General features: G+C 41.5%; 1 protein-coding gene across 1 annotated transcript in view; it reads right to left on the minus strand.

Moving 5' to 3' along the window:
* Window positions 1–5383: 5383 nt before the first annotated feature.
* Window positions 5384–27271, minus strand: part of PDE1B (phosphodiesterase 1B) — a 188187-nt gene continuing 166299 nt past the window's right edge. Inside the window, 5 exon segments of the mRNA XM_044287497.1 lie at window positions 5384–9425; window positions 11065–11133; window positions 14794–14930; window positions 15572–15695; window positions 15825–15906. Of these exon segments, the coding sequence (XP_044143432.1) occupies window positions 9406–9425; window positions 11065–11133; window positions 14794–14930; window positions 15572–15695; window positions 15825–15906 (432 nt within the window). The 3' untranslated portion in view covers window positions 5384–9405.

The following is a 27271-nucleotide window of genomic DNA, read 5'->3' on the forward strand; positions in this document are numbered from 1 at the left end:
AACAACCCTTTTAAGTGTATATAAATGTTTACTATATCTCTGTTCTGTTTGAATTTATCAATGATCAGCAATAAAGATAGTGATTTGCCCTCCACCAGCAGCCATTTTATGGACAAGACCTCTGTGTGGACAGCACAAAAGACTTTGTATATAGAAAGTGGTGCAGAATTTCAACAAAGGCTATATTCGTAAGTGCCATATAATCATCTCCCAAACACATTGGCCAACAGTAACCAAAAAGTAGCCAACCCCTTTTATTAATAGCTGTGCATATTCTGCCTCCATATTTACATACATTATTTCCTTAGTAACAATCAAAACCAATACTAAACTTTCTACTTATCCTTATGGAGTATTTTTTCTATTACCATTCCTTGCCAGAACTTGAGACAGGAGGGGCTGGGAGCTTATCTATGCCTCTTGAACAAAGCACAGTCAAATTTACCCTTCCAGACACATCAAGGGACAGGCCATTCTTAAAGGGAACCATTCTATACACATTTCTCTTTCACCCTTTAGCTTCATCCATACATGACATTATGCTTACACTGATGTCTTCTCACAGACTTCTATTTGTGATGTGTCATATAGCTTGACATTAGGATTAACCAACAGTAGCTGATAGTTCTGAAACAAGAACTGTTTCAACAAAGATATTTCTACCTTACTATTTCCAACATCTTCATGTTCTTAGTGCTAACCATACATCTACTGGTACACATTAGGTTACAATTTTAACCAGTTCATTTCTGAATATTTACACACGTGCTATATAATCTCTCTGGACACCTAGGCGTTAATTTGTCTCAGCAGAACCAACCAGTTCTACAGAATGTTACTTGCAATTTCTTTTAGCTCACAGAACACTGCTTGGTTCTGCAGACTTTAAATCAAACCAAGTGTCTATAGTCACTCACAGCTTTAAGTCCAGATTAATTGATGCAATAATCTTCCCGCAGAACATTGTCTTCCTGAGTGTCCTTACGTATGACCTGGGTCGTATCTGGACAGGATCCTACTTATCCTTTCTTGATATTACCTTATCAACAATAAGCGTATTTATTACTCAAATCCAAATTCTGACACCAAATGTTTTACCATGAATTTAAAGATTCGAGAATAAAACTAGTTGAAATAAACTGTTTAATAAATGTGATAGTACATAAAAATCAGTACGTGGCCTGTAACAACAACTGGATGAGCTCCAATCACCACGCTACCATCATGTTACTGGGCCGACACCCCACGGTAATACAGAAAGAAAGATAGTCAGACGACACCATCTTACTCGATCAATACCATCAGTGAAGCTGAGTTCTTTGTTGCATGCATAGATCTTTTCTAACTTAAAGGTCCCTCCTACTAAGTATGTCTGGTGTGTAGTACGCATGTCCTGCGCTATCTTACCACTCAGGAATGCAGCCCTTACAGAAAAATAGAGGTCCTGTATATGTCACCAAAAATAGTAACACATCTTTTTTTTAATCTGTATTTATTTTTTTATTCCATTTTATTCCATTGCATGAACATAATTATAGAGGCAACCACCTTGCCTGAGTTATTCTTAACAGCATTTAGAAAGCATTACGAAAATTGCTTTATGGCAGCCCCATGGATTATAGACACAGTGGTCAGGAGGGGATCTCATTGACTTCTATGGGAGAGTTTTCAAGGCAGGCTCTGTGACCTGTACAGAGGTCATTGTACAAGGAAAGAATAGATAATCTTTGACAATCACCTATTATGATATCTATAAACAAAGGTGATATCATTACAGGCAGGATTAGAAAGACTGAAAAGCAGGTAACTGCAGTAAATAGATCTGCACAGACCAGAAGTGGTGCTTATTAATAGGCTTAGTGGCCAGTGCGAAATCAGCAGGATTTTATGGTTTTTGTTTAAATATAGTTATTGACATGAAAAATAAAAAATAACGTTATCAAAAATTCTTATAAATTATGTTAAACATAAAAACATGATTAAAATTATAGGTAATTTTCTGATAACAACATTCCCTTTAAAGGGCTTCTGTCACCCCATTAAACCGTTTTTTTTTTTCTTTACTAATAATCCCTACACTGCGATCTCATCATACATAAGCTAATTAATGATTTTCGTTCAGTAGAATTTGTTAAAAATCGATTTTTGAAATATGTAAATTACCTTGCTACCAGCAAGTAGGGCGGCTACTTGCTGGTAGCAGCCGCATCCTCCGATGGTAATGACGCCCCCTCTGCTTGTTGATTGACAGGGCCAGCGGACGGGATCTTTCTCTGCTGGCCCTGCCTGTTTTGATTCAATATCTGGCGCCTGCGCCGCAGCTCTCTTCAATCTGCGCAGGCGCACTGAGAGGCGGCCACTCGCTCAGCCGCTCCATCCTCAATGCGCCTGCGCCGATGACATCACATCTACACCCGGCGCAGGTGCATTGAGGAGCGAGCGGCCGAGTGAGTGGCCGCATCGGAGGATGCGGCTGCTACCAGCAAGTAGCCGCCCTACTTGCTGGTAGCAAGGTAATTTACATATTTCAAAAATCGATTTTTAACAAATTCTACTGAACGAAAATCATTAATTAGCTTATGTATGATGAGATCGCAGTGTAGGGATTATTAGTAAAGAAAAAAAAACGGTTTAATGGGGTGACAGAAGCCCTTTAAAAAGGGATGTCTCTAACTCAATAATAATTACTGGTATACTAACAAGTAATAATTAAAGTGAAAGAACCAATAAGAATTATAACTAAAAAATACCCTTCAAGTGAATGGGGCTGAGCTGCAATACCAAGCACAGCCTCTATACTGTGCTGTGTTTGGTATGCCATGGAGAGGCTGCAGCACTCAAAGGAGCACTACGCCTCTTTAAACAGCTGATTGGCGGATGTCCGAGGGGTAGGACCACTACTGATTAGATATTAATGAACTACACTGAGGTCATCAATATTAAAATGTCAGACAACCCCTTCAATCTTTGTTTTCTTTTGCGTGTACAATTAGTTATCATCCCCTGATGAAGGCACTTGTTCAAAACACATACTGTAGATGGATTATTCAATAAAAAGCTTTATTAAGCATGATTTCTGCATGAAAGTCTGTCATCAGTGGCGCTTATTTCATCATTTTTTGTTTGATGTCGGTTTAATTGGTGATGCACGGTTCGTCGCCAATCAGAGGAAGGAGCTGCAGCTATCTACATTGCAACACCAGGGTTGTGTCTGCAAAACCTTAGAAGGTTACCACATTACCGTCTGTCTTCATTGGGATATCTGCACCATGAGGCACTGTTGGGCTCATTTATCAAACTTGTGTAAAGTAGAACAGGCTTAGTTGCCCATAGTGACCAATCAGATTCCACCTTTCATTTGAGACAGCTCCTTTGGAAAATGAAAGGAGGAATCTGGTTGGTTGCTATGCCAGTTTAATAAATGACCCCATGTGTTTTTTTTTTCTTTTTGTGCAAGGATTTGTTCGGACCATTTTAAAATGGATGTGTCAGACCTGTCATAGCTCTATTAATAATGCAATCCGGGGTGACAGTCATTACAAAATGAATGGAGTAATATCTGAGGCAAATTACTTACAGAACCTGCATGAAGATTCCCTCATACATAAAGCGATTACAAAGTCATTAATATTAATATGTAACTGTAAAACATACTGGAGGTCATTTATCAAACTGGTGTAAAGTAGAACTGGATTAGTTGCCCATAGCAACCAATCAGATTCCAGATTTCCCAAAGGAACTGTGAACAATGAAAGATGGAATCTGATTGGTCGCTATCGGCAACTCTGCCAGTTCTACTTTACACCAGTTTGATAAATGACCCCCATTGTGTACATTGCAATCTGAAGACGAGACAACAGACTGAATTTCAGAGATGCTTTATTAATATTATTATAATTAGGAATTAAAGACAGATGTACATTCTAAGGAGTAATATTCCCCTTCTTTTATTTTACATGCGCATAGTTTAAATCTGACAATGTGTATCTGTGGGGTGTTTTTTTTGCATCAGTTACAGCAGTGCAAAGGTTTTCAGCAAGATAAGAAACTGAACTTAGAGAATCTTTCATACTCGGCATTCAGGGTATCATGTTCTGTAGTAGGAGACCTCTGTTTGTGAATGAAGCCAGTATACATTCGTTTTTGCCATTTCTTGATCATAAATTGTCCAGCTCCCAAAAAAGAGCATAGAGTAGAGCAACTGATGGGACTTCATGTTTCCGCAGCTTCTGATCACAACAAAATTGCTGCATCTGCAACAAAACTCAATAATATCCCATTTAGTCACAAGGATATGTATGACTTTTCCATTGTGCAACTCACTAAGTACTATTTAAACAAAAATGAGTGAAAAGAGAAATTAAGGTCCCATTCACACGACCCTATTTTTGGTCGGCATCTGATCCGTAAAGGATTGGATGCAGAACCAATCATTCCAAAGGGTCCTCAAAAATGCGGAAGCACACTGTGTGCTGTCCGCATTTGTATGTCCATTCCGCCATTCGCACCCCCTACTTCCCCCACAAAAAAAGTCCTATTCTTGTTTTCAGGATAATAATAGGCATTTTTAACATAAGGCGGGAAGTGCTGAACAGGAAAATGCGGACCGCAAAACGGATATGGTCATGTGCATGGGACCTTTTAAGACGAAATTATGTGCACCACCATAGCATTTAAGGTTTGTCATTTCCCAGTGCTGTTCTCACTCTTGAAGTAAGACACCAATCCCATTTACTATAGACCGTATATTCTGTAAATGCTTCAAATGTTATTCAGGTGATTTAAAGGGAGTCTGTCAGCAGCTTTGACCATGGTAAACTAGTGTCAGAACAAGGTAGGGGAGAGAGCAGTACACACATACCATTTATGGAGCTTTCATTGTGAAATGTGAATGAACTTCGATTCTGTCAGGTTCTGCTCCTGCAAGTGCACAGGAGATGGAGCTTCAGAAGTGTTCTCTGCACTGAACTGCTTCACAGCCCACCTCTGCTCTGACAGCTGTAGCATCTAAGGCTACTTTCACACTTGCGTTCGGAGCGGATCCGTCTGGTGTCTGCACAGACGGATCCGCTCCTATAATGCAGACGATGGGATCCGTTCAGAATGGATCCATCTGCATTATATTTCAGAAAAAATTCTAAGTGTGAAAGTTAGTCAGACGGATCCGTCCAGACTTTACATTGAAAGTCAATGGGGGACGGATCCGTTTGAAATTGAGCCATATTGTGTCAATTTCAAACTGATCTGTCCCCATTGACTTACATTGTAAGTCTGGACGGATCCGTTTGCCTCCGCACGGCCAGGCGGACACCCGAACGCTGTGTCTGCCTGCTGAGCGGAGCAGAGGCCAAACGGTGCCAGACTGATGCATTCTGAGCGGATCTGCATCCACTCAGAATGCATTGGGGCAGTACGGATGCGTTCGGGGCCGCTTGTGAGAGCCTTCAAACAGAACTCACAAGTGGAGCCCAGAACGCTAGTGTGAAAGTAGCCTTACCAGGAGACCTCTATGGTTGTCACTCAGAGAGGAGTGACAGTGAATCAGCTCACAGCAAAGCTCAACCTCTAGTGCACTTGCAGGAGCATAATCTGACGGAATAAAACTTCATATTCACACTACTCCTGAAAATAAAATAAAAACTCCACAAAGCTACGATTGTAACGCTCTCTCCAGCATCTACGAAGTTCTGTCAGCAGTTTAGCATAGTCAATTTCACATGTACCTTAGGTCTCTCACCTGGCAATACAAATTTTTGGAGCAACAGTAGTAGGTTGATTGGACTGTGCTGATGAGGCTTGGACTAAAGTTATGATACTGTAATGGTGGTGAACTAGTGTGCAGAAGTCAAGAGCCGAGATCAAATATACAAACACTGTGCGTTCTGTTTGGTGAGCCGAGCATTCAACGCGAGCTGCTTTGCACCATTATCAATAACTCTTCCTTGATGAAAATCTTTGCACTGCCGATAAGCATAGCATATGGAGCATTACAAAATAAGATTGAAAATTAAGATGTACCTCTCATGGGCACATTGGAAGCAAGATATTTACAAATCTCTCCATATAATTGAACCCTTTTCTTGCTTGGGTTGCAGCCCCATTATCTGAATCAAATACTCTTATGAAGAAGACCATGTTCTGCAACCTAATGCATGGTTAAAAAAAAAAAAAAAAGGAAACAAAACAACTATCCCTATGGATGTATGACCATAGACAAGTAATGTTACATCTGTGTCATAGTGTGTGTATTTCAGATATACAGTGTTTAAAATATAAGATACAATTCTAAAGGTCGCTATCCAGAAGTGGTCAGGGTTCATGATCTCATCTGGTTACAAACGTCATATATGATGTATCAGGATTTTAGGTTTGGTATATTAAAAAAACTAAACTTCTCTTTATTTATAGTGGAAATCTATAGGTGCAAATTATATTCATTTAATCACTTTTCTTAAAAGAATTCCTAAGAAACTAGATATTAAATAAAAGAAAAACCTGTTGGATCTTTAGCAAATAAATATAAATTTTGATCTATATATCCTAAACTAATCCACATTCACACTCTGGTAATGAACTGGTAAAGTCACCTCCCGGTTCTGCATTTCAATTCTAAACTACATTTTCCCTTTAACCAAAGCTCACCATCAGATATCCTAAGACAAGGTATCCCGACCTATAGTTAAGGAAGACTTTGACAAATTACCTCTCGAAAACATGTCAGCATATAAAATGTGTTACATGTGTGCATATTTAAAGGGGTTGTGCCACGTAAAATGTTCTACATTTTTCAAACCAGCACCTGGATCTGAGCCATTGAGCTATTCAGTAAAATGTATCTGTATAGCGCCACCTGTTGTTTTTTCGTTTCCTCATTTCTTATCCACCTCACTGAGGTGGTCGCACGCGCGCAGTATATATTTTCAACTGTCACCAGCCATATCTTCTGTTAGAAGTTCTGGCAGTTAGAGAGAAAGAGCTACAGCAGAAAGGACACACCACCCTGAGTTGCCAGCCGGAAATAAATCAAGCGGAACAATTAGAGCAACGAATGGAAAGATCTCTGGATCCATGTGAGGTACTGGAATGGTTTCTAGCTTTGTTAGAATGAGATTGTCATGTTCTATATGATGTCTGATTTTCATTATTTACATCAATCATGGCATAACCCCTTTAAGACTATCTCCTAGATCCATATTCCTGCCAAGAAAGCAATCACATAGGGAGTTACGTAAACACAGGAAAATCTAGAATAAAAAGATGACAAAATGAAAAAATGAAAGACATAAGAGTCACAAGAAATTGCATAACAAATCATTGCTGACCAAAATATGAATATGGAAGCCAAAGTAGAATGGTAGTTCAAAGGAATGATAATGACTACAGAAGGAGGGAGCGCTGACACTTTGTAATATGGGGATTTCAACGAGTATGATGTTACATTACATTAAATACAAGTGACGGACAACTGACACTTAAGTAGAGAACACGAGACAAATCTTTTCATCTGTCTTCAGATGATGCAAACACTCATCTAGTACATAGCTAATGCTTCCATTTCATATATATTGCTGCTAAATGGTATCTATGGGGAACTCAGTGGTACCAGTCTACACTAAACAGGCCTCTTTCCAGATGAACCTGTTAGTTTTTTCATCTTTCCTTCACTGTCGTCCTATTTAGGAAACTGTCTCGGTGATACACACATCATCATCAACTCTCTAAAGCTCTTATGGTGTCAACCTGGTCTTATATCTCTAGGATATAAATTAGGAATACTCTGTTGTAACTGATTAATGAATACATATAATGAAGCTAGTAGGAATGTTTATACGATGGACAAATCCTCAAATATGACTGTGGCTCAATTCTATACCCTTCATTACACCTGGACCTACAGTAGATTCAGTTTGCTTTATGACTGCGACAAACCGTCTGAAAATCTTTAACCTGAGATGTTAAACAAAAACTCAAACCATGAACTAAGACCTATTGTAGAAAAAGAGGAGCGAAAGTTCGGGGGTCTGAAGTCATAGAAGATTCAGTAATAAATGGAGAAATTGCTATGTCCGTATTCGGGTTTCAGAAACGCTGATAAATGGATGAGTCCTTTGAGATTTGGTACAAGACACTTCAAAGCAAGGCACAAAACACAACATCTAAATCCATGACACATATGGGACAGGACAAACAAGAAACTCTCGATAATCTGCCACAGGGAATGATCAAACAATGATGTAGAGGTGCTTGGCAAGGGAAATTCATTTCAGGATATCATTCAGCAGTGCTATGTGGGCTCTCAGAAAAGAGTTGTCAGAGAACTCTTGGTTTTCACATAGGACTTGTGGTGTCCTCTTGCTTGGTGAGTCTTAGAGGAAGAGTCGGGATTATGGGTCATAACTGGAAAGAATATGAGCTCTGGTGTCTTCCTACCAATGAAATAATGTATACACACTCTTCTATGTGTAAAGCAGCAATTAGATAAGCATTCTTCTAATAAAACTACGGTAATTACTAACATGCTTTGGTCCCTTTTGTTTTACGAGATTACGATGACGTGAAAGGGGTGAGTCCATCATCTGACTGTATCAACCTCTGTCTTATATTCACTCTTATACTCTTTCCCTTGTAGCAGGTGCTTATTGCTCAGAATCAGTAACTCTCAAACCATTCGCAGACAGGTTTACATGATCTGATCGATAGATTTCCATGCCTAACAACTGATGATTACACGTGCATGATGGTGTGGTGGCAATCCCTGAGGACTGATTTGAGGAGCACTGTTCTGGCAGAGTTCTGGATATCTGGAACTCTTTTTTTGGTGGCCACTGTTCATACAAGAAGTTTTTAATATTGCATTTTCTTAAGTTACTATACATCAGATAGTCCAACGCCATCTTCTTTGTACTGTCTTCAGATGAGATGAAGGATGGTAATTCCATTCTTTCTTTATGTCGCTGTGCATATATGAACCGTTTTATTTCCCCCTTTTTTGCATAACTCTGGAAAATGAGAACTAAGTCATGCAGAGCCTTGAAAGGTTTGTGGGAGGCAATATATAAAATGTAGATGTACATTGCTGACAGCAAAATAAAAAGAGTGCTTTTATCTAAGAGAAACAGAAAAGTAAAAGTCTGCTCTGTTTTACAAAGCAAAGGCAGTTCCATATGGTAGTACCTAAATGATCCACAACGAGAGAGACAGACCCACATAGCAGAGACAGAAAGAAAGAGCTGTGCAATGATCTGTGGGTCACACACACTGTCACAGACGGTGGGATTCTAAGGGTTGTCTAGTTCCCTGAATGCCAGATGTTCTGTGCGTGCCAAGGGACCTGCGGCTTCAGATCCAATCTCTGTATTTCCTGTGTCCTAGTCCTTCTGCACTGCAGGGAGTGGATCTGGACCTCTATGTGGATGGAGTAGTACCTAAGCCAATAAGAGAGGAATAGTTGTCAGAAACATAAAATCAAACACTTAAAGTCCATCTGTCAGCAGATTTGTACCTATGACACTGGCTGACCTGTTACATGTGCACTTGGCAGCTGAAGGCATCTGTGTTGGCCCCATGTACATATGTGCCCGCATTGCTGATAAAAATTAAGTTTTAATACATGCAAATGAACTTAGAGGGTCTGCTCTCTGCAACTGATGTGCCCTCTGCACTTTGAGTGATAGAGCCAGGCAGGGGAGTAGCTAAAGGCTCATGCGCCCTGGTACAAGAGTTCAGCTTGGGCCCCCTACTTTGTGGCAAGGGACAGGGAAACACATAGCCTTCGTGCCACCTGAGGCAAAATTGAAACAGCATCCCCGTCAATCCAAATTTTTGACCTAACCCCTTCCCTTCAGCCAGAGGTGTAACTTGACCAGCATGTACTTTCTATAATACCAGTGTCCTCTTATATAGCACAAGGGACTTTGGGCCCCCTCAGGCTCCTGGGCCCGGTAGCGATTGATACCTCTGCACCTCCTGTAGCTACGCCCCTGGAGCCAGGCAGACATGATCATATTTTCACTGCCTGGTCCTGTCAATCAAAGTGCAGAGGGCTCGGCAGTTATAGAGAGGGCAGAGCCTCTAGGTGTAATGGTAAAGCCCCTGTTGCTCCTAGAAGCTCATTTGTATATATTATAACTTAATGTTTCTCAGCAATGTGAGCACATATGAACATGGGACCAAAACAGATGTCTTCAGCTGCCAAGCGCACATGGAACAGGTCAGCCAGTTTCATAGGTACAAATCTGCTGACAGATGCCCTTTAACAAGTGTATAGAACAATTAATCCATATGAAAATATCTAGGCTAGATAAGCTACAATATAGATATTTATAACACATTGGATACACCTGAGCATTCAGGCAAAGATCGCACCCTTTAATGAATAATAGTAGAGAAGATCAGGAGGTCCAGTTTTTCTTGTGACCTGACTGCCATAGACTGTGGAATGACTGTGGGGCAGGGTGGTTAGAGTTTCTCTAAAACTCATTTATAGAGAATAGTGTTGAAAACAAATCCTTTTAATGACTATGTGTTTTAAAAGACGAATGGTCAAACTGGTTCATGCTAGTTCAATTAACCACAAGTTATAATAGAGGTACTGCATGCAGAGGAGCATCTTTACTACACAGGGTGCATCCTTCAGGCTGCTGAAGATGTAGAATGGAAAAAGGTTGCCTGGACTATCATCTGCTGTACCCATTTTTGCAAAGTGTTCCTTGGATGACATGTTTTCTTTGTTTTTCATGCCAAATTTCAAGGGTGTTGTGCCTGGCATACTTACTATTCTGCTTAAGGCACTTATGTAGGAACTGGTGACATGGTGGTTCCTGTTATAGTCCAGTCTAATAACTACAGGTTGTAGCAGAACGGTGGTGAGTACTTAGCCATTTGCTGATGTGCTCAGATTATAATCTCCAGGTCACAGCTCCATAAGGTTCATACCGTGAACAGCCATGCACAAGGTGAGCTCAATCCAAGGCTGTACAAGCCCTTATGGTTCTTCCTGTCCTAAATCCCTCTCTCTGCGTCCCTACCTGGTGTCCATGGAAACTGTGCACTAGTCCAGGTTACCATTTTCCTCTGTGCTATTCTCTTCCTCACAAGGTGAAAGTTCATCCACAGACGCCTGGTTTGTGATTCCTGGAAATGGAATTATTAGACATACCTTATAGTATGCTCCTCCTTTATATATAAAAAAACAAGCAGTGTAATGTACAACTTTAACCCCTTTTCTACTAAGCGACTTTTTTCACCTTAAGACCCAGACGATTTTTGTAAATCTGACATTTGTCACTTTATGTAGTAATAACTTTGGAATGCTTTTACATATCCAAGTCATTCTGAGATTGTTCTCTCGTGATATATTGTACTTCATGTTAGTGGTAAATTTGAGTCAAAATGTTTTACCTTTATTAAACAAAAATTCTAATTTTAGGACAAGCTTAGAAGTTTAGAAGCAATTTTTTAAAGAACCAATTCAAAGTTTATGGTATTCCACAAGAATTTAAGGAAAATTCCCTTTTTTTGGCAGATTTTCCATTTCAATAAATTTTTCCTGTAACATAGCAAGGTGTTTCAGCAAAATAAACCTCAATATTTATTACTCTGATTCTGACGTTTACAGAAACACCCCATATGTGGTTGTAAACTGCTGTATGGGCACACTACAGGGCTCAGAAGGGAAGGAGCACCATATGGTTTTGGGAGGGAAGATTTTGCTGGAATACTTTTTGAGAACTATGTTGCATTTGAAGACACCCTGATGTACCCTTATATTGGAGCCCAAAAAAAGTGACCCAATTTTGGAAACTACACCCCTCAAGAAATTGTTCAAAGGGTGAGCACTTTGGCCCAACAGGTGATTCATAGAATTTAGAAACACTTGGATGTGAAAATTAAAGTTTACATATTTTACATGAAAACGTCGCTTTAGGTCCACATTTTTCATTTTCACAAGGGCTAGCAGGAGAAAATGCACCCCATAATTGGTTACCCATTTTCTCTGACTAAGGCAACACCCCATATGTGGTCATCAAGTGCTGTATGGGAAAACTGCAAGGCTCAGAAGAGAAAGAGCACTATCTGCATTTGAGGCCAAGTTTGGTGATTTATACAGCACTGACCAAGAACTGCAGAGGCTCTGAGTTGAAATATAAAAAAGACACCCCAAAAAGTGATCCTATTTTAGAAACCAAATCCCTCACAGAATTTCCAAGGGATGTACTGAGCATTTTGACCCCACAGGTGTTTAGCAAAAAATCACAGCAGATGGTGCAATGTAAAAACTGAAAAAATAAGTAACTTATTACAGTATTATGCTGTGCTTCCTGATTTTATAATCTTTTACCTGGACATACACCAAGGCTCAGTAATAAATGAGCACCATGAACATTTTAGGCCCAATGTCTTGATTTATGCATGTTGTGCTGACAACTGTAGAGACTCTCAGATGAAATAATAAATTGACCCAAGATGTGAGGAAAGAAGACCAAAAATGTGTTGTTTTGGCACAGTTTTGTTTTGTTTTTCTTTTTTTACGGTGCTCACCTGTGGGGGTAGAGTCTATAAAATTTTTATAGAGCTCGCTGTTACGGACACAGGAATACTCTATATTTCTATTTTTCACAGTTTGAAATGACTTGATTATGGGAAAGGGGCACTTTTTTTTTACTTGAAACTTATTTTTTTTATTTTGTGGGCCCCTGGTGCTGAACGTGCTAGCGCAGCTCCTGCACCAGCCTGATCAGCGTACCATGAACGGTGTTGGGACTTAAATCACTGTCCTCAGCGCTGTACATGTACAGCAATGGGACTCTATGGGTTAATCAAGTTATCTGCACATGAATCTAATATATTCAGTATATTTCTAATGAAGTTTGAACAAATATTTTTGAGTCTGTTTTTGAGTCTGCTTTAGTGTAATATACGTCAAATATATTAAATGTCACAGACTGTTTGATAAATTTGATGCCGCATCTCATTGGCATTGCTAGGTTCAAACATTCGGGGCCTGGGCCCCTGATGTTTTGTCCCAGGCCCTGAATGTCCTGCCTACCAGCTAGATACAACTGTATTGCTGTCCTCAGGACAGCAATACAATTAAATCTAATGCACTGGAAGAGCTGAAGGACCTGTGGTGATGTCACCATCATGTGATCAGTGCAGGAGAGGACGGCAGTGAAGAGGACAAGTCCTGGGGGAAGAAGCTCTGGTGATGTCTGCTACATGAGGAGAGGTAAGTGAAGGGAGAGGCAGAGCAATGCTGGGAGTTGTGGTTATTTAACTGCGACTGTATGATAGGGATGAAGGGAGTGTATGTTGGAGGTGGCTGTGGGAGGGAGTGATTTTACTTACATGGGACGAAATGTAGAAGGCAGCTGTGGGAGGGGATTATGTTATTTACATGGGACTGTATATTGGAGGCGGCTGCGGGAGGAAGTTATGGTATTTACATTGGACTGTGTGTCGGATGGGGCTGGGGGCAGTAATGTTATTTACATGGGACTGAATGTTGAGGGGGCGATGTTATTTACATGGGACAGTATGTTGAAGGAGGATGGTAGTGGCGAATGATGTTATTTACATGGGACTGAATGTTGAGGGGGTGATATTTACATGGGATTGCATGTTGGAGGTGGCTGGGGATGGGGTGATATTATTTTCTTGGGACTGTATGTTGAAGGCGGCTGGGGAGGAGGTGATAATATACATTACATTACATGGGACTGTATTTTGGAAGGGGCTGTAGCTAGACAGGGAAGTTATTTACATGGGACTGTATATTGAAGGGGGCTGAAGAGATGGTGTGATGTTATTTACAGTACATGGGACTCTATGGTGGAGAGAGGAAAATAGTGTTATTTACATAAAACTGTATGTTGGAGGGGCTGAAGGGAGGGAAGTGATGTTATTTACATAGGACTGTATTTTGGAGGGGGCAGGAGAGATGGTGTGATGTTATTTACATGGGACTGTATGGGGGAGGGAGTAATAAAACTACAGGGGGCACTGCAAATCCAGAGGACATTATAGGCATTCTTATTACTACAGGGGGCTCTATAGGAGGGACTTATAGATCTGCCTTATTTCTACTAAGAGCACTCTGGGGGCCTTATTACTACTGAGGGGTCTGTACAGAGCTTTATTACCACTGGGGGAACAATATGGGGCCTTATTTCTGCTGGGGGCTCTGTGAGGTTAGGGTTAGGGAACTCATGGGGAGCATTATCACTGTTGGGGACAGTATTACTAATGGGGCTATTCTTGGGGAGCATTATCACTGTTGGGGGCACTGTGGGGGCCATATTACTAATCAGGGCATTTTAGAAGGGAATTACTATTGGTGGGACTATGAGGAGCACTCTTACTATGGGGGCACTATTATTTCTTCAGGATAGTATTTGGGGTTATTGGGGGGCACAGTGAGCAGCAGATTAACACTGTGGGGACTCCAGGTCGGGGGGATGATGATAGAAATGTGAGGAAGCTAAGATGTCTGTGTGTTACACTCTGCAGAGACGAGGCGTGGCTGAAAGAAGTTGTACGGACCAAATGGAGAAGTTGATGACAGAGAAGATCTACATCGGAAGAGATGTCACCGGGGAGGCACTGGGTGTGACAGGTAGCATCTCTCACCTGAATATGTGATAAAGGTAAACCATTGCCCTTTAACCTTTAAACTTAAATTCATGCCTCAGCTCAAACAAATGATGTCCACAGCATACTACATATATGTAATCAGAACACCGGGTCCTTCTAGTATAATGCTGTGTTCCCTACATAAAGTAATAGGTGTCTCACCACTGGCTGCTCTTTCTTTCCACTTCTGCTTGTTCTCCTGAATGTACTTGGCCCAGGTTGACCGGAAGCTGTTCAGGTCTGCATTAATGTCTCCTAGCTCAGATTGTTCATCCAGGGACAGCTGCCTCCATTGAGAGCTATGATTTGAAAATAATTTAATGATAATGGGAACAATTTCTAAACAACTATATCCATATCAATATCTACTGCATTTAAAGAGGAGCTTTCACCTCTCCTGACATTTATAAAACGCACCAGACTATAAGACGCAGCCCAGGTTCAGACAACAGAAAATTATAAAAAATATTTTCTAGGTCCTTTTTTAAAAGGAATGTGGTTTACTGAAGTGGAGGGGTTAAGGTAAGTAACTTTAGGGGGTAACATGGGGGGGATAGTTTTGGTCAGCTCCTGTTACCCTTACTGTGTCCTCTGCTAACCTCAAACAGCTCTGCTACACCCAAAGAACTCTGCTACACCCATACAGTTCTGTTACACACATACAGCTCTGTACACACATACAGTTCTGTTACACCCATACAGTTTTGCTACACCCATACAGCTCTGCTACACACATATACACACATACGGTACAACACTACTACACACATATTCTTTAATAAAAACTCATATTTCCCTGCACTAGTTCTGGTTGTATAGTTCTTCTGTCCTGGCTCCTCCCATCGATGACAAAGAGGTTACTCTGCTATTTAAAAAGTGAAATTTCCATTAGTAATTCAAGTTAATTTTGCATTTCTTAAGTGATTGGAACTTCACACACCTGGACTGATTGACTGGAGCTGCTGGTTTGGTTTTGCTTCCTTCTTCTACTAAGGGAAGAACAATCTTCTCAGCCACATCAGTCAGCACTGAAAACGTTGGGTCAACAATAAATTCTATGAATCCTGTAAGAGAAGAGATCAGTTATTGCAACAATCCAGTAAAAGAAGTCCTAAGACCATGTCAGTGTTCACAGGACGGTGATCTCAAGAACCAGAGACTTTTCTGTGTAGACATAACGAGAGCTGAATTACCTATCTGGGACTGAGCTACCAATGTGGCCTTGCGGTCACAAAGTGGGGAGAATGGCAGCCCCATTTCCGCTTCTTTGTCACCCTACAAGAAAACAAATACAAATCATGACTGTATATAGTAGGCAATGGACAGTATTGGAGATGGTGTTCTAACAAATAGTCTTAAGATACAGCACACCCTTCCTTGGGACAATGCCGTACAAGGTAGAAAATAGGACCATCTTATGTGAAAAACATACATGCAGAACATCTAACAGGAACCAGATAATATATATAGAATACAGTTGGCAGAAAGACATAAGTATATAAGATGGAAGGAGCACTTGCAGTAGCGCCGTGGCCTTCTCTCAGCTTTCTCCAGGCCAGTGACGTCAGATTCATCGGTCACGCGGCCTAGGTGCAGCTCAGCCCCACTGAAGTGAATGGGGCTGAGTACGATACCAAGCACAGTTGCTATAGATTGTACGCTATACAATCTGCCCACAGGAGCACTGGTGCCTTCTCAAACAGCTGATCTGTGGAGGTCCCGGGTGTTGGGCCCCCATCGATAAGATAGGTGATTACTATAAAAATCTTGATAAACACTTTTAAGGTAGTTCCGTGAGCCACAACATAACAGTGGGGCCCATGTCTTCCTCACTCTTCACAAGCATAGAGCATATATAGACCACCATGGTCCTACCCTTCTATCCCTATAGGTTCAATAAAATTTAATAAAATATGGCATCTGCTTGGGTTTGCCTGGTGCCAATACTAGCCCTGGCTACCCATGTGCCCTCATGTAAAGAAGCATGTGACACAGCATTTGTTCTGTTAAACAGTAACATATTAGAAGGGTTTTGCTAAGGGTTCTTTCACATTAAGGATTGCAACATCATACTTTTACAGCAGTGAGTGAGGAACCCCTGTGTTAATCACAAGGGTTGTGAAGGGAAGGTGACAGAGGCCGGGCACAAAGCAAGGCTGGAGGAAAACCGACCCTAGCCAACAGGCCACAGGCAATATAAACCTAATGGCCACACCCAGGACACGCCTAAATCCCCACCAGCTAGATAATTAACCACTCCGGCACCAGACAGGGAGGGCCCCAGGAAAAAGGAGGAGGCACCTACATGCTGCAACCACAAAACGTTGCCGCTGGCAACAGCATGCGCGGCAACTGTGTCACGGCGCACACCAAAGGCCGTAACAATGAGATAAATAGCACATCATTTACAGCAGAAACTGATTAGCAATTGTAAACAGCCTAGCAGCTGCACACAGAGGAGGGTTAACCCTAGCAGTACTGCATATTGAGATGAGGTTCAATGAAGAATTCTCCAAATAGACACACAGGACACCAGCACCAGAGGCTGCTGCCAGAGCCCTGGAACTGCAACATACACAGGGTGAACAGAACGGCATCAGTGCCCACGAGCAGCACGGCTGTGTGCACAAACTGCCAACATAACTAAATAATGGATGGACTGGCACTCAAACATAGGTGACTCACATGGATACACGTAGATTTATTATGGTATTAAAAACCATGTATAAAACAGCTGGATTGTGCAGCTAAAATATAACTATAATATTGAAAACAAAAAGATAGAACCATACAAACACGCATGGATGTACCCGAATATAGAAAGGTATGTGAACCACAAAGTCACTTCGAGAATTCGCGAAGATTTAGAATATAGTGCTTTATATTCGTATTCATGAATATTCTAGATTTTTTTTTTCCATCTGAACCCATGATCCCTCCCTGCTTCTTGCTTGTGGGCCAATGAGAAGGCTGCAATGTCTTTGTCTGAGCTTAGCAACATCCTTAGCAACCAATAGAAAAGTTGCCTACCCCTTTACTATATAAGAACCTCCCCAGCAGTTCTGAGAGAGACAGCAGTGTCATTGCTGTGATCTGTACGTTACTGTGTCATTACATTAGTTAGTTAGTTAGCTTATATATATAATACAGATAGTTAATGGGAGAATAGTCAGTGTAGGTAGATCGTGATATAGTGTAGCTAATGCAGGGTGTTAGGTAGTGTGATAGGTTCCGCTGTCCGTACTTACATGCTACAGACATAGTACTGTGATGTCACAAGTTCACAACAATACTTAGTGCACTAATCAGTAACATGTAGTCAGACCTGCTAAAATGTGAAGTTGCACGTATTGCGCCAAAATATGCGCATCAGTAATTGCCGATTTTCGCAATCAAGAAAATAATGGCAAATTCTCGAATTTATGATAAATATTTGCCACAAATATTCGCGAAATTGAATATTGCCCCTGCCGCTCATCACTAAACATAACACACACTATGTGCTATCATCTAACTACAGATATTTCCTTTAGCAATATATAAAGTATATTATTAGTAAATGCACTGAACACTGTATAGACTTCATCAGGAACACATAGTAAATGTTAATCGGGTGGTCCAGTGGGGAAGCATATTTTTATTACAGTGGGATATAAAAATGAATTACAGAGGCATTACCTCACTGATCCCCCACCACTCATATTCCAGTGCTTACCAAGTGTCAGTTGGTCATTCCTCCCTGGTCTGGAGACACAGGAAATCACTGGGTGGGATGGTTCACTACTGCGGCCAGTGACTGGCTAAGCAGGTATTTCCTGTGTGTTAACACAGGACCACAAATTATATGTGTGTAGTGTTACTGCTGTATGCCTATGGGGGACAACAGTTCCAACATTACAGTATATTCCCAGATCTGGACTGCAATATATGAAGAAGAGGTAGTTTTCTTGACAGTCAGATGTTTGTCGACTGTATAGCAAATCTTTACGGTGGCGCTTGTACACTGAATAATTTGTAGGTGTTTTCTGGGTGTTTTACACTAATGACCTATCCTCAGGATTGGTCATCAGCATGTGATTTGTGGGGTGCTACTCCCAGCATCTCTGGTGAGTGCCACAGCCTCCTCACAGCATACCAAGCACAGTGCTGTCCATTGGATAGCAGATACGCTTGACATCACAGCTCAGCTCAGACATTCACCTGAAAGGGACTTAGCTGTGTCTAGGCTATATGACCAGTGAACATAACATTGGTGGCCGAGGAAGAGGCACTAACTGAAGCGCTTCCTACTCTTCAAACTGTTGATCGGTGAGGGTGCTGGGAATCTGACCCCACAGATCAGATTCTGATGATCTATCCTAAGGATAAATCATCAGAATAAAACTATCCGAAAGAAAACCCCTTTAAACTGTTACATAGTTACATAGGTAATACGGTTGAAAAAATACTTAGGTCCATCAAGTTCAACCAAGGGATAGGTGGGAACGCGAATCCCAGAAGGAAGAGGTTGTCTCTGTAAAAACATTGTAGCGTGTTACAAGGATATGCCTCCTTGGGGGAGTAGCCATTGAGAATGTAGCCAATCTCTAAAACAAAGGAGTAGTGATGCTAGTAAAGCTTTGGGCTATTTTGTCTCCAATTGGTTCTGCTTGACGATTTTGGGAAGCTGTATTGTTGGTCGAATATAGTTGATTATCAACCATGAGTTCTCCTTAAAAAGCTGATGGTGCCACATCATTGTTGGAAATGTTGTTCCTTGTTGGCCTACAGCAGTAACGCTACAAATATCATTTCTAGTCCTGTGTGGATGCACAGGAAATGCTTGCTCAGCCAATCACAGGCTGCACTGGTGACCCATCCAGCCAGCGATTGGCTGAGCTTGCATTTCCTGTTTGTCAAGATGTACCAGGAAGCAGAGACCTACAGGGACCTGGTCAGCATTAAAACAGGAGCGACTGGGGATCAGAGAGGTGACTAATACTATAACTTTTTTTTAAACTCATTATGAGCCAAAAAAAATAGCTCATCAATGTCTAGAAATCAGACTTTGGCGGTTTCAATGTGAGTAAAGCTTTTTTTTTTGCCAGAAATAAATACTACATTGCTGGCATGATGAATACATCTCAGACAACCAGGATGTGATTTTTAGAACGAAAGTTTATTCTTATTAATCAAATGTGGTTAATTGCTTTATTTTTTTGAATTTACAAAGGAGTAATGACGGCTTCATTTGGCAGCTTGAAGAGAACAGTTTGTGTGTTTATGACTTGTTAAGCATTAGCTGTGAAATGACACTGACACATTTTGTTCTCTGCAATTGCTAATGTTTCAGATTTATATTTTTAATTTAAAATTAAAATCCCTGAACAGAAGTTTAATATGTGGTAATAATGATAGCAAGGTTCTCAATGTGTATGTTATTAGGCTCATAAAGTAAATTGATGTATTGTAATTATTTCTAAGGTTACACAATTTGTTGAAAGGAACCAATTACAATAACACAAAACCAGGTCTACATTTTAAATCCAACTGCTGTTCGAAAGCAATTTACAAATGAATTGTTATTTGAAGACAGATTCACCTACAATACAAAAAGATAGGAAAACTTTCATCTGCACAGAACACAGATGGCAAGCAAAAGCACTAAGCAAAATGTGACAACGTTCTGTTGCAAATTGAAAAGTATGTATACGTAGAAAAAGAGATGTGGCTATGAGAAGTCAAAGAAATCCCCCTGTTCACTAAAGATGTAACCATAAATTATTGCTGCAAATGTACAGCAACCATGAAGTGAGATAACACAGGAAACGTACATGAATTGCTAATGAATGATTTGTACCGGCATGAATAAAAACCTTCAGTAGATCATATTAAAATTGCAACATTGGACTCACCAACACCGTTTCCACTTAAACAGGAAACATTGGAAATAGCGGTGGTGAATCCAATGTTGGAGTTTTAATATGAACTGATAAAGAAGAAGTTTTTATTCATGCCGAACAAATCATTCATTAGATATACAGGTGCATTGAAGCAGAGCTTTGTCCGTGCATGGACTGACGACCGCGCCTAGAGTCTATGATCTGGGACTTGCCTTTGTTTCTTTGATTACATGAATGGTGCCTTGATGGGTAATAATGTTTGGACACATGCAAGAATCTGCAACACCCATATGTGATATGCTCACCTTAGTAAGGCCTCTTTCACACAACCGTATGGATTTTTAAGTATTTTGCGGTCTGCAAAAAACGGATCCACAAAAAATACAGATGATGTCTGTGTGCATTCCGTTTTTTGTGGAACTGAACACCTGGCCCCTGATAGAACAGTACTATTCTTGTCTATTATGCGGACAATAATAGGACATGTTCTATCTTTGAATGGAATGGAAAAACAAATACGGAAACGAAAGGCAAACAGAGTACCTTCCATTTTTTTGCGGATCCATTGAAATGAATGGTTCTGTATACGGTCCATATACGGAACACAAAAAAACGGAACGGAAAAAAAAAACTTTCGTATGCAAGAGGCCTTAGTCGAATGAATGTACAGTAATAGCTGGTGCACCTGAATGTCAATACCAGAGCAATATTGGTTCCTAGAATCGGTAATACACCTATAAACAAGGCCAATCTGTTATGGGAGTCACAGCTCAATCAAAATTGTGAATAAAGATACTGGGAACTGCTAAAAGTTTTTCAATGTAAACTTTTCCTCTCTGAACTAGGGTCTTCTTCAGGCATAACAGCCATAAGAAGACCCCGATACTGGGCTAAAACCTGTAGCATTGAAACTGTAGTTATTAAAACTTCATATTCCTACTATATATAAACTGCTGAAGACTTCCTGGAACCCATGTGATATGTCCCCAGTGCCATTTTCAAGGTGCACCAGCACAACATTTGTTGGACACAATCAATCCATTATATGGTTGGGTTTAGGTAGTACAACTCAATAAGATGAGCTTATCAAAGATTGGAAAAAATTAGAAAAAGGTACAGACTCCAATAAGGTGGCATAAGAATGAGAAGGGTATCTAAAATGTCAAATTTGGTTTAATTTGTGCCATTTTGCAGACTAAATTCCAGTAGGGGTTGTGTCCCTTCAGCAAGTGGCATTAATCATATAGGTAATGTTAATACAAGGCACCTAATAATGTATTATCCATATTGCTTCCTTTGCTGGATAGACTCATTTTTCTATCACATTATACACTGTTCATTTCCATGGTTACGACCACCCTGTATTCCATCAGTGGTAGCCGTGCTTGCCTCTGTAGTGGACGGGACTGTGGGAGCTCACATAGGCTGATACTTTTATATAGTATGCAAGCACAGCCATCAATGCTGGATTGCACGGTGGTCATAACCATGGAAACGAGCCAGTGTATAATGTGTTGTACTAACCTTCTGTACATAATAAATTCTATTCGCTGAAGTGACAAAACCCCTTTAATGGGGTTATCCGGGAAATGATAATGATGACCTATCCTCAGGATAGGTCATCATTAGTGGTGAGCGACGTTATGAAAACTTTGATTTGGCTGCTTTGCCAAGAAATTCACTTTGTGACGAATTACTTCATCATGAAGCACATTTATTTGTAAATAGTGAGCGCATTGACGGGGAATGGCAATTGTGCCGCCCCCCCGTCATTGAACCCCTCAGATCCCGCGTTCATTGTGGCATCTGATGTAAATATGGAGGCATTTCAGGGGTAAAATAATAATAATAATACTCACCTTATCTCTTTAAGCGCAAAGAGGCCGCCATGGCCATCTTGATTGAAGATCCCACGTGAAATCTTGTGCGGTGCCTAATGACATCATCATGTTGCCTGATATGGTAACGTCATATGTCACAGAGCACAAGATTTTGCACGGAATCTTCAATCACGTGGCCTCTTCACTCTCAAATGGAAAAATTGATTAGTTAACCACAAAGCAAGAGAAAACTTTAAGCTTTGCAGCAAATTGAATTTTCCCAGAAATTTTTATTGAAGTCCACTTCTGATGCTTCGACTTGCTCAACCCTAGTAATCATTATCACATTATAGTCTGAGTCCCAGCACCCCCAGATGATCAGCTGTTTCAAGGAGCCACTGCACTCACCGGAGGTCTGGTGAGCAATGCAGGCTCCCGGCAGCTTTCCAAGGAAAGTGCGGTACATCGCATAGTGGCAGTGCTTGGTATTGCAGTTCACCCTTATTGACTTTAATGGAGCTGAGCTGCAGCTAGGCCATGTGACCGATGTACAGTCATGTCACTGGCTTAAGAAGAGGTTGCAAAGCTCCTAATAGGTGATCGGTGGGGGAAGAAGGTGTCACACTCCCGCAGATCTGGTACTCATGACTAGTTTTGAAGGAATGAAAGTTAACAAAGTGGAATTCTATCCGAATATCATAAAAAATTAAATTTGACTCAAATCTGAATTTCTTGGCACTTCGTGGTAACAAATCAATTTTTCCAGCCGGGACTGCAGATGGCTGTGTGAGACCTCGGCTCCTCCGCACTCAAGCATTTAATTAGCGGTGACCCATCTCAAAATGGTCAAATATGGGAGAGATAGGGGTTCTGACACCCCCGATACGCCGAGAACCCAAAAGAGCCAGCAAGCAATGCAGCTTAAGAAGAAAGCGCTCCTCTCACCAGGACTCCGATGCAGACAGCTCTCAGGGCGACACAGTGGAATCTCGTGACCCCTCACCCGTATCGAAATCTTTTCTCACTAAGGTACTGGGGCAAGCGCTGGAAAAGGCCATAAAGCCAGTATTGGTGGAACTCTTAGATATAAAATCTGAGATAACTCAAATGGGGCAGAGTGGAGTCGCTAGAAGCAGCAGCGCAGGAACTTGTGTCGCACTCCACGGGAAGGGAGGAGTATCTTAACTTCCACACCACAGAGCTCAACAAAGTGATGCTGATGTTAGAAGATCAAGAAAACAGAAGCAGACGACGGACTATCCATATAAAGGGCCTACCTGAATACTGGGCCTCTGAAGCGCTGCATCCACAGGGCCCTAAGACAAGCTCTGAGGCCGAATGAAAGACCCAGGGATGTTGTCTGTGGTCTATTGTCATATGCAGACACTGCCCGAATAATGGCCGCAGCCAAAGAGAAAAGACAGATTGTATACGATGGGGCGAACGTTGCTCTCTATCAGGATATAGCGCCCTCCACGCTGGCGAAACGGCGCACTATGAAGCCCCTTCTAGATGTGCTGAGAGCCCAAAAAATACAGTATGTCTGGTTATTCCCCTTCGGTATCGCGATTATAAAGAATGGCAAACGTATTGTGATACATACCCCAGACGATCTTGAAAGAGCCTGGGAAGCCATAGGAATTCACCCGCTGGAAGTTCCTTCATGGATGCCAATTGCCCAACCTACAGATCTGCCACGGCTCACCCAGATCGAACCCTGGAAGAAGGTGCCTAAGGGGAAATCCAAAATGACCAGAGCAGCAGCAGAAGTGCGATCCCCACCACCCTAAAGACGGGACCAGGAACTATGGGCTACAGCTTCTCAATGGGCAGCTGGAATAGTGATGGCTGTTCACTAACCCATAAAGATCCTTTGTTATATCCAAGGTTTGATGTTCGGGATTTACCAGCTGTTAGTTACGATTTTGAAAAGGAAAAAGAAGGAAGAGCCGCTAGGGCTCTGATGCAATACTAAAAAAGAGCCTATGCGAATGTTATATGCTCCCAGTTTTACTTGAAATGTTTTAGATCCGATTATGGTTCTGCTTACCTGCATAGATAATATTCTCCCTCCAACAGCCCAATTTTCCTGCTATGGTATTGTAGATCCTCTCTCCCCCCCCCCCCCCCTCCCCTGTGCCTTTCCCCTGGTCATCCCATCTAACTCTTATGAGATAAAAGAACAGGGACAATTAGGGGGAAAGAGATATTAGAGTCCCATTATACTCTCATGAAACAGTATTCATATTAGTGTTTATCATCTGCAGTTTCTTGTAATTGTAAGAATTGATAAGCATCACTGGACCCAGGCAGTTATTACACTCCTCCCACTATCGTGCTTCCTATTCTCCAGCAAGAGAATATTTCTCTTTGTACCCCCCTTCTCCCCTCCCCTTCTCGCCCCCCCCCCCCATTTCCTATTCCCTCTTAGCACTTAATCCCAAAAAAATAAAAATAAAGAGGATGGCAAGACTAGAACAAAGTGGCAGGGTCACCAACCAGATAGCTAGTCACAATCTGGTTTATGAGCGTGGGTGTATGGGCTACATCGATCTCATTTCACTCTCACAACCACCCTCACCCCCCTTATTTCCCTCCCAGTATCCGCCTTGACTTGGCTGATTTCAGCTTACGATATTAGTAGGACAAGCTACTGTTATATTGTTTAATACTTATACTTTTCTGTTTTTCCCCCTCTACTTGATCTTTCTCTGTCCTATCTACACTTTACTCCTCCCTCCATCCTCCCTCCACCCCTCTTATTCTTATTAGACAGCTTACGAACTTCTCGTGCCAGTACATAAGTAGAGAGTACCTCCACTTAGTAGGATATGGCAGAGGTCAAAGTAACAACTTTCAATGTTAAGGGCCTCAACTCACCTCAAAAGAGAGGTCAGGTGATGCTAGCCTTGAAGAAAGGGGGCTCCCACATAGTCTTTTTGCAAGAGACTCATCTGCGCCAGAAAAAGATACCAAAGCTGCCATCTCGACCATTCAACCAGTGGTTTCACAGCGCTCACCCTACCTCAGCCTCCAAGGGTGTTTCTATAGCCATACATCAGTCCATACCTTTTTCAACAGCTTACGGACGCGGAAGGGAGGCTCCTGATCTTAAAAGGAGAGATAGCATCCAGAAAATATACTCTAGCCAACCTATATGCCCCGAATACAGCTACTGTACAATGGCTCCTTAAGGCCCTAGACACCGTTAAGCATTTTGCAGAAGGCCAGGTGATCTTGGGGGCAGACCTTAACCTGGTATTAGATCAAGATCTCAACTCTTCCACATCCAAGTCACACATAGCACAGAAACATATAAGTAAGTTGCACAGAAAAATTGCAGGATCTCCAGCTGATAGACGTTTGGAGAATTAGCAACCCGACAGTTAGGGACTACTCCTTCTTTTCTAACCCACATGGCTCATATCAGAGGCTCGATCACATTTTAACATCTGCTTCTCTTTTGCCTGTTTCCAGCAACTCCGAGATTGGGAATATTACTATCTCTGACCACGCACCATGTCATCTGACCCTCGCCCTGGCCTCACTACCAAGGAGGGAATGGAACTGGAGACTCAACAAATCCCTGTTGAACAACAGACTTCACCTCGACCAGGTTAGGTCTCAACTAGAGTTGTATTTCGGAATCAATTCCTCCGCACACAGCATCTCACATATTGAGTGGGAAGCACATAAGGCTTACATTAGAGGTTGCTTCATCTCTATTGGCACTAGGGTAAAAAAGGAACATCAGAAGAAGGTAGACGCCATACTAATCCAGATAATGTTGCTAGAGAAATTAGACAAAATATCTGCGTGTAGACAGAAATAGGGGGAGCTAACAGAACTTAGACTCCAACTCAAAAACCTCTTAGCTCAGAAGGTGAGGAAACAGATGTTAAACTTTCAACATAAAGTGTATGCACAAGGGGAAGTGGGGGCAATTTGATGTCCTCACTGCTAAAAAAGACAAAAAACGTAACATATATTCCCAAAATAAAACAGTCCGATGATAGGATTACCCAGGACACACCAGAAATAGCAAGAGCCTTCCAACAAATCTATGAGGGGTTATACAACCTAAACAAATCAATGTCCACGGATCAAACTGACTCCAGACAGACACATATTAGGGAATTTCTAAACTCGCTCAAGCTCCCAACAGTCCACCAAGCTGACATAGACCTATTAACTACCCCAGTCACCCTGGAGGAGGTGTCCTCTATTATTCGCAGTTTTCCCCCTGGTAAGAGCCCAGGCCCAGATGGTCTGCCCCTACTATACTACAGAAGCTTCCAGGTTATCCTAACTCCCCGATTTACTGATGTATGCAATGCATTACTATAGGGAGGTTCGTTGCCTAGACAGACACAGGAATCGTACGTAACACTTATTCATAAAGAAGGCAAGGATCCCCAGAACTGTGGAAGTTATAGGCCAATTTCTCTTCTAAATTTGGATCTGAAAATCTGGGCCAAAATACTGGCATCCAGACTAAGTAAAATACTTCCTTATCTGATAGGCCCAGAACAGTCGGGATTTGTCCAGGGTAGAGAGGGGAAAGACAACACACACCGGATCTTCCACGCAATCCACGCTGCCAAAACAAAGAGGTTCCCGTTGACCCTGCTGAGCATTGACGCGGAAAAGGCATTTGACAGGGTCAACTGGAACTTCATGAAACTGACTTTGGAGAGATTTGCCATTCTTGACCCCTTCATTCATTCAATATTCACACTTTACCAACAACCACACGCCAGACTGAAAGTTAATGGAACATTGTCCCCAACATTCGAAATATCAAATGGGACCAGACAAGGGTGCCCATTGTCACCCTCTCTATTTATACTAGTTGTAGAGACACTCATACAGCTGGTCAGACAGACTCAGGAAATTGAAGGCGTCAAGCATATTTGGGGAGAACTAAAATGTACCGCC

The sequence above is a fragment of the Bufo gargarizans genome, chromosome 3 (assembly GCF_014858855.1).
Source record: "Bufo gargarizans isolate SCDJY-AF-19 chromosome 3, ASM1485885v1, whole genome shotgun sequence".
Taxonomy (NCBI): Eukaryota; Metazoa; Chordata; class Amphibia; order Anura; family Bufonidae; genus Bufo; species Bufo gargarizans.